Here is an 8,630-nt window from a genome sequence, read left to right as displayed (position 1 = left end):
CCCCCTCTGTAGCTGACTCACACTGGCCAAGAGTGTAGCCCTTCTATGCTGAAGCAAGGTGGGAGAAGGTACTTGCTTGCTCTGTTCTGAGTTCCCCAGCCCAGTATGCTGGGCTTATTTTTGCCTTCTGAAAAGCAGGCCTCAGGTGAATCCAAGCACACTCCAAAGAGGGGGCAAACACCCTGTGTATGTGTAGACAAAGAACAGGTTGCCTCACACCAAGACTCTGCAGAGCCTTGTCGGAGTAAAGAAATGCAAACTGACAGAACTGTCCATTCAGCTTCCCTCCAGAATTGGAAACAACTCTGTCTTAAAAAGGGGGCTCCTGGGACTCGATGCCCTTGTGTAACACGCAGTTAGATGGAAGGAATGGTTTGGCAGCCATGGCATTCCAACAGAGAACACCAACTTTCCCCAAGCACAAGGGTCACAGTTTGCACAGTGCAGACACAGCTTCCATCCCGCCTTTCGGGGATCTCCTCACTGCAGTCACTGATCTTCGTTCAGTCTCCCCATGTGTTTGTTCATGAGAAAATCCAGAAAAGGAATGTTGCAAACGGCCTGATGAATATTACTCACTGTGATTTCTTTGGGAATCCTAGTCCAACAAAACCAAACAAAACAAAACAAATCCAAAAGTATAATTAGGTGCAATTTGTCAAATGCATTCAGGAATAATTTAGTCAGTTACTATACTGAAGGGGCCGTCTCTTATAGAAGGAGGTGACAGCAAAGGCTTGAAGCCAGCCTCTCACACTTTTCATGAATTCTTCTCCATCTGTAGTCCTACCCAGGACTCAAATCTTACTTTCTGGTCAAAGGAATGAGGATGCCATGCTGGCCAAATGACAGAAATAAAAAGAGGTTGCAGACAGAAGAGAATGGTGTGCATCTAAGTCTTAGCAGACTGAAGTTTGTTTCAAAGCACCATAAAGATATAGATCCATCACTTATCTCAGAGGATGGGAGGCCAGCCAAGAGTGATGTTACATGCTCTCATTCAAATCACCCAGTCTGCCATATCTCCAGTCAGGAACATAGAAAGCATGGCTCCTCCTCCTTTTCAAGCAGGGTGAGGCCTGGAAATTTTTACTCCAACTTCTTCAACTACTGCTACTAACACCTCTTCCTCCTCCCCTCCTCATTTACTCAAGACCTCTGTGTTATCTGTGTATATCTGACCTAATATCCTCATTTGGGGGCCCCTGACCTGAGGTACTACATTACAGTGTCAAGGCAGCCTTCCACATAGTAGGAAGAGTATTGTTTTGAGTAAGAGGGAAAAAAGGATGTGAGCTGCATCTCTTAGAAGGCTGGGAACTGCATCCCACTCAACAGTTGACTGCTCAGGAGAGGGGTGCAGTGAGCCCAAGGGTCCACAGCGATGAAAGGAGTCTGACTATAGGACCTGTAGTTAGGGCAGTAGAGACAACTCCCTTTCAGAGCTTAGTTTCCCAGTTTCTTAGAGGAAGAGTGTGTCAGCAGTGACACACACCTTAGGTAGTATTTCTCAATCTCGACCCTAGAATCTGCCACATGAACCATACTGTCTTTAATGTGAGAGCCTGCTGCCTGCTCTACCTTGTGATACCACAGACCTGCAGGTCTATGAAGTACTAGCTGGGAGGGCACAGCCAGGCTTTCAAGTCAAGAGGCTCCCTCAGAACTACAGAATAGATCCCCAAGTCTGTCAGGCTCTAACGTCTCAAGTACAGCCTACTCTATCTCGCCCTGCACTGACATATGGGTAAAACGAACATCTTCAAGAGTAACTGACCCACTCAGCCTCCACTATCAGCACCAGTACCTGTTGGGAGATGCTGTCTGGTATCCAACCGCCAGTGCCTGTCTCAGGATGTCACTCACCAGCTGCTCCGTGGCCTACAATAGAAGACTGGTGTTGACAGAAGAGCCGCCTGCTCACTAGTGGGAGAGATGCAGCCAACCTCATTCTTTACCGAACTTCTGAAATAACTGCCAACTAAATATTACAAAGTTCTCAAGAACAATTGAACTTTGTTTGTTTAAGAGGTCATGATGTAGGTATATTAGAAACTGGACTAAGGGTTTTTATCAACTGGACAGTTTTCTAAGGAAAACAGGTTGTGAGTGAGGGCTGCTCCCGAAGCCTCCCTTGCAGAGGGATGCAAAATGGAAAAGAAGAGCTGAGGTAAGAAGCAAGCTCGGCACGGAAGCCGTATCTTCCTTAACCCTTTGCCCAGGGACAGGACAGTTGTGGCTGTTTCTGCTGTGGGAAGCCGGGGAAAGCCATGGCTGTGTTTTCTCCCTATCTATCCGAAGAGCAGACACTTTTCACAGTAGGATACTTCTTCATAGACATAAGGATAGAGGTGGCAGCCAGGGGACTCCATGGCAGACCGCCTACCTGCCTGGAATGTATGAGACCCTGGGTTCTATCCTCAGCACAATAAACCCTCAATTCTTAGACAGAACACAACTTCATGTACTTTAAGTAGGAAAAAGAAAACAGAAGAGGAAACATAAAACCTAAGTGAGACGAGGGACTTGAAAGTCATCCTCTCTGTTCCCCTCCTGTCCCTTACTCACAAGGACCTAGAATCCACACTGGCCAGCCTTGGTCACAGTGCTACCAGGTACCTACCTTTAAGATCATGTCCTCTACGACTGAGGCATACATGTTCCTGTGCAGTGCCACAGGCTGCAGGGTGATCCCGATCTGCAAGAGCAGAAGAAGGCCGTTTGTCCCATCAGCAATAGAAGCAAGCCTTTTCCCAATCGAGTGAACTTCTCTGGTACACACGGGCCCCTGGCTGCAAGAAGGGCTCTCCAACCACTCTGGACTATATGTAATCATGCTTTTATCCCCAAATATCTCATCATGAACCAATGGAATCTCCCAAGAATTCATAATATATAAGCAATATTTTGGAAGGCCTAAAATCAAGACTCCAGGGCCATTTTTACAAGACGCAAAGCAAAGCCCTTGGGAAACTCACCGTCCCACTTCCAGTGTGCACCCTGCAGGTGTGGGTGGGGGCGAACACTGGCTTTGCTCTTGGATCCTGAGCAGCTAGCAGAGGCTCATGCTAAAGAGCTGCTGGCTAGCATCAGGTTTGGATAGCTCTCTCCCAAGTAACAAGGGAACACAGGCTTTGGTATGCAGGGGGTCGGGGAGTTGACAGTATGGGATGGATGGGGACGGCTCATTCAAGTATGACCTGAAAACATCACAATATGCCTCAAAAAGAAGAAGTACTTCTGAAGCAGATGAGAAAAAAACCCAGGAGCAAAGTCTTTGTGACGACCCTCCTCTACTCTGTAGCCAACACAACCTTTTTACATGGGAGAGTGGGAACACACCTAAGTTATGGGTAAAAGCCAATCACATGTCAGCTGGGCAGACTGGTGTCTAAGCTCATGAGGCAGAATGTGTGGTCTGTGACCTGACAGTACCACAGCCTTAACCTCCCACTTTCTGAGTGATGTCACCAATGAATCCAGAGCCTGGGGTTGGTGGCAGGTAGAACCTCATTTCTTCCTGCTTTTCTTCCTGCTCCTTTTTAATGTTTGTCTTCAGTGGCTCTGACAGGCTGAGGATATCCACTTCTTCCTCACTCTCAGGCTCCCTTTTCTGGAACTGCTGCAGATCCTCCAGCTTCCGGCAGAGGTCATCAGCCGTGGAGAAGGACGACAGGCACTCTAGATAAGAGGAAGCAGTCTGTGACAGCTGAGGTGAGGACAGACAAGCACCCCAGGCTGAGGAAGGCAGAGTCTGCAGGGAGCTAACCTTTCTATGGATCTCTCATGAGAACCAGTGCCTCATAAAGTAGAAAAGCAGACAAGTGTCCTATTCCAAATGTATTCTATCTGCCATTAAGACCAAAGACACAGTACACAATCGACTCCAGTCCTGGAAAACTAGGCCACTGCCCGACTTTCTGAATCATTAAATTGATTTTTTTTCATTTTTTAAAAGATTTCCATTCAAGCTGGGGATGACGCTCAGGTGGTGAGAGCACTTGCCAAGCAAGTAGGAGTCCCTGGGATCAGGAAGGCCTGGGTTTGATTCCAGCACTGTATCAACTAGGTGTGGCACTTGGGGAGGCGGAGGCAGGAGGATCAGATGTATAAGTTCATCTGCAACTACACGGTGAACTCCAGGGAAGCCTGGGATAATTGAGACTTCTCACTTTAAAAAAAAAATTCCTGTCTCACTGTTGCCATGGTAATGCACACAACCTTCAATGGGTTGTAGAGTGTCAGGACAATAAAGTCATGCCCAAACGCTTTTACAAAGGACATGAAATCCAGGCCAGGTACAAGGTAGGCTCCTATGAGCAAAACAAAGGTGGTGGCTCAGCAACTCCTGGCTGCTGCCTGCTCTTCTGACTCCGTGCTATATAGAGAGCACCAGTAAAACTTGGAGGTGATCACCTGGTCTCTGTTCACCAAGGACATAGCTCTAGAAGCCAACAAACCCTCTCAGCATGGATACTACATGCCACAGGAAATGAGAGAAAAGACCACTGAATACTAGGGATGGGCCGGAGCATTCTGACGTCTATGTGAACAATGGCTGAATCCTTCTTATTCTTTAAGGCACAGCCAGATGCTTTCATGCCCCTAATTTAATTCATCAGCAGTCGTCTGTTTCTTTACTGTATTTCCTATTTTTAATTAAAAATTAAATTAAATTTAAATTAAGATTAAAAGCAAAAAAAGGAGGAGGGATGGGATAGGGGGTTTATGAGGGGTGAATGAGGAAAGGGGATAACATCTGAAATGTAAATAAATAATATATCCAATAAAAACACTAAAAAGGATAAACATCTGTATGTCATTTTTATCTTGGTTTTTCTCTCAAAGACTATTACCACTAATATTTTGTGTAAGATGAACTCACCCAACAGATAAGTGATTAATTCAAGCAGTGTTCCACCATCCATGTCGATGTCCGTTTCACACTTCAGGAAGTGCTTGGGCTTCTCTAGAAGCTCTTTTGAAAAGTTAATGGTGTCATTTATGTAGGCAGGATTGTGCAAAAGCCAATGTGTTACTTTAACAAAATAATTCTCTAACCAGATAGCCTGTTACATGTTCTCCTTGCACACAAACTTATTACAGTAACTATAAAAAGAAAGCCACAAGCCCATTGCAATAGCACATAAAGAACACACTTGAGTTTTTATTTAGATTTACATCTCAGCTCATTCCCGAGGAAATGGTAAATGTGATAAACATTTAAAGGTAGAATGCCCTTCAGTAGGTCCCAACCCAAGGGAAAGCATATGAAAGAAAATGGAGAAATTTGCCTTGGACTTTTTGGAGAATTTTCTAATACTTGTTATTAATATAATAATAATTGATAATAATTAACATAACTATTAATGTGATAATTTAATTTTCACTTCAATTGATAGTTTTTTTTTTTTTACTAAAAAATAGGTGACTACTTAGGCTGTAACAAAAATTCATAAAATCCCACACATACAATAAATTAAAAACAGCTTTCAAATTAAGTTTCACCCTTGTTCGTGGCCTCTAGAGTTTCTAAGAATGAGCTAATAGGAAGCAGGTAAGGTTCCAGGTGTTAAGATGATCTTCACAAAGGGATCTTCATCCTGTGGCAGCACAAGTACCCATTGCCACAGACCACAGTGAGGCCCACACTGGTGCTCATAACAGAGAAAGGGCAGATCTCTCTGCCACAGTTCTTCAGCCTGGTTGGTTAACAGACTTCTCTATAGAGCCACCCAAACATAGTTTCTCTAGAGTTTCAGACTCAGTAACCCAGGTAAAAGAATTACTCTTGGGTGTTTATCTCAGCATAAATGGGTGGACAATGGTCTATCTGCCTCTTGAAGTATAGTAGACACAGATGAATAAAAGTGATCTTATCAACTTACATCTGTGCCACTATGAGTATGATGACATTTAATCCTAGTGCTCTAGAGGCTGAGGCAAGAACAGTCAAGATCAAGGCCAGCCCATACTACATGGGAAAAATCTTCATTCTTCATTATCCTACTACTATAAGTGAATTAAACTTTAAGATTTCCAGCCGATGCCCAGCAAGATGGCTCAGTTTTAATGGGTCTTATCACAGAAGCCTAGTGGCACGAATTTTAGCTTCAGAACATATATGAAGTTGGAAGCAAAGAACTGATTCCAGAAAGATAACCTCCTACTCCTCTTTTCATGGTCTCTAGTCCTCATTAGCCTGGAGCTCATTTCATAGAGCAAGATGGCCTTGACCTCATTTAGATCTGCCTGTCTCGACATCCCTAGTACTAAGATGCCAGGAACAAGGCTGTCATCTGTGTCCTCTGATCTCACTATATATACAATGGAATATGCAACCTTGTGTGTGTGTGTGTGTGTGTGTGTGTGTGTGTCTGTGTATTCTCTCTAACTGTTCTTGAAATCTTTAAATATATGTCCCTATGACAAACTGTACTAGGTAATATATAAAATATGCTAGGTTTTTTTGTTTTTCTTTTTGTTTTTCGAGACAGGGTTTCTCTGTGTAGTCCTGGCTGTCCTGGAACTCACTCTGTAGACCATGCTGGCCTCAAACTCCGAAATCTGCCTGCTTTTGCCTCGCAAGTGCTGGGATTAAAGGCATACATCACCACCGCCCGGCAATTGTGGGCTTTAAGACCCTCATCCTAGATGTCTAGAAGTCATTCTTCTCCTAGGGGTCTTCAGAAAAAGATATAGAACTCTCAGGTCCTCCTGCACTTTGCCTGCCTGGACACTGTCATGCTCTTGCCTTAATGATAATAGACTGAACCTCTGAACCAATAAGTCAACTCCAATTAAATGTTGTCCTTATAAGAGTTGCCTTGTCCATGGTGTTTCTTCACAGCAATAAACCCTAAAAAAGGCTTTTGTTTTGAGACAATATCTCCCTATGATATTCAGGCTGGCCTTAACCTATGATTCTCTCACCTCAGCCTGGAGAGCAATAGTATTAAAGGCATACACCATTATACCTACATTCTTACCTTAAAATTAAGATGCCAAACCTTTAAAGTTCAGACTCCATTTTAGAGAACCCAACCTAAGTTTGAACTCAGATAAACTAACATTAGTTTCCAAATTGTCCCTCAAGAAAACCTGAGTCTAGCTCCAGTCTCTAGACTAATCCCCAACAAGACTAGAGTTCCCAGGTCACATCCTCAACAAGACCAGTGTTTCCAGGTTATTCCCCCAACAAACTTGCACCCCAAGTTACAAGCCTACCATTGCCTAACATCTACCAATGCAGAGGGTGTTGGAGTTTAAGATCCAAAGCCAGGGGATGCGCTCCCCCAGAAACACTCATGAATGGGATTCACTGCAATCACATGAGGTTTATTGATTGATACCAGTGCACTGGGGCTCTCTGGCATGCAGGTGGGTTCCCTTCCCTGTGGTCTGAGGAATGTTAATCAGCCTCTCTCTTTTTCCTCTGAATGTTAATCTAGCAAGTGTCCTCTGGCTAAGTGATATACTCCTCCCAGAATTCGTCCCAGGGCAGTGAATTCGAAGTTCAAACCAAGAACTGAATGCCTCACATTTAGTTCCTACAAGGGGAGCAAAGTTAAGTTTATGATATGACTTCCAGCACCAGCCAATATGTTAAAGGCCAGAGTAGATTTCAAATTAGAGGCTTGCACATGTACTTCCTGCTTGCTGCTTACTACAAAGCTTTGCCCTAATAAACATTCAGGACTCCCCCACAACTAAAATTGTTCTGCATGACAGTTGTGCATTAGGGGGTGAGGAGAGAGGGCAGGCTAGTGCAGATAGAATAAAGACCCTGTTGTGAGTTGAATCAGATTGGCTCCTGTTTGTGTTTTGGGGATCACTAACATTTCCCTAGCACAACAAAATTTATAACACTTGTCAGAAAATAAGTAATGAATGTAGTGTTATTCTTTCAGAATTCATTTTCATAAATGGCTATTACAGTTCAGATTCTCTCTGAGGCATCTCCTGTGGCTCAGGACAGCCCACCAGGCTCTGAACTAAAAGCATCTATGTACTCTAGGGATTTGAAATGTGATTCTCTCCTTGAGGGCATATAAGTGGTTGCCACAATGCACCCACAGAAGACATATGCTTTTAGCTGTTAAACTCAGAGCCCACAGCAGCTCCTCTGAGATATGGGGACCTCTCCTTGGAACAGATTACAAGAAGGAGGTTCAGAAGGCACAGGATCTTCTATAGCATCTGGCCTTGGAGCTGCAATCTCTTTCATCATCCCCCTCCACCAACTGCTCTAGATTCTTCAACCCCTCAACTAGTACATATCTTCCTCAGACCAGGCTTAGCACACTTCCATTTAGCGACCAAAGCAGTAGTGACAGAAGTACTTCATCCTGCTAGTGAACATGCCCATTTGAGCTGTCTTCTAGGTGACTTTATTTCTAACATGTAGAGCTTCAAGAACCTGGGAGTACTTACTTCTAGACCACACCTGTTAGGTCTACAGATTCTAGGATTTGTGGAAACCACTGATTCATTTGACACAACTTGGGAATGATGGAGACAATGTCTCATAGTCACCAGGCCAGGATATTCTTCATGTGTGCAAAGCTCTGGGTGGATTGTCACACCTAATATACAGGTGTGTTCTGGATAGTGGCTCACCATCTTTTTAC

At 44.1% G+C, this 8,630-nt stretch overlaps 1 protein-coding gene across 1 annotated transcript; it reads right to left on the bottom strand.

Annotated features, from left to right (window-relative positions):
* Window positions 1-325: 325 nt before the first annotated feature.
* Window positions 326-2,895, bottom strand: LOC117718266 (YEATS domain-containing protein 2-like). The gene is made up of 3 exons (XM_076911176.1): window positions 2,624-2,895; window positions 1,808-1,881; window positions 326-598 (listed from the first exon to the last, which is right to left on the bottom strand). Exons 1-3 carry the CDS (start codon window positions 2,888-2,890, stop codon window positions 490-492), a joined length of 450 nt encoding a protein of 149 aa, XP_076767291.1. The 5' UTR covers window positions 2,891-2,895; the 3' UTR covers window positions 326-489.
* Between the last annotated feature and the right edge of the window lie 5,735 nt (window positions 2,896-8,630).

The sequence above is a fragment of the Arvicanthis niloticus genome, chromosome 12 (genome assembly GCF_011762505.2).
Source record: "Arvicanthis niloticus isolate mArvNil1 chromosome 12, mArvNil1.pat.X, whole genome shotgun sequence".
NCBI lineage: Eukaryota > Metazoa > Chordata > Mammalia > Rodentia > Muridae > Arvicanthis > Arvicanthis niloticus.
The sequence above is the reverse complement of the archived record's forward strand: the minus strand, read 5'-3'. Positions and strand labels throughout refer to the sequence as shown.

Bases quoted from the DNA above. Each gene is read 5' to 3' on its own strand.
- LOC117718266 (XM_076911176.1), bottom strand. From the start codon at position 2,890: ATGAATTCTTGGGAGATTCCATTGGTTCATGATGAGATATTTGGGGAT. The intron at 1,882-2,623 runs GTAGGTACCTGG...CTTCTATTGTAG, and splicing joins TAGAGGACATGATCTTAAAG to GCCACGGAGCAGCTGGTGAG. The intron at 599-1,807 runs GTACTGGTGCTG...TTGTTGGACTAG, and splicing joins CAGACAGCATCTCCCAACAG to GATTCCCAAAGAAATCACAG.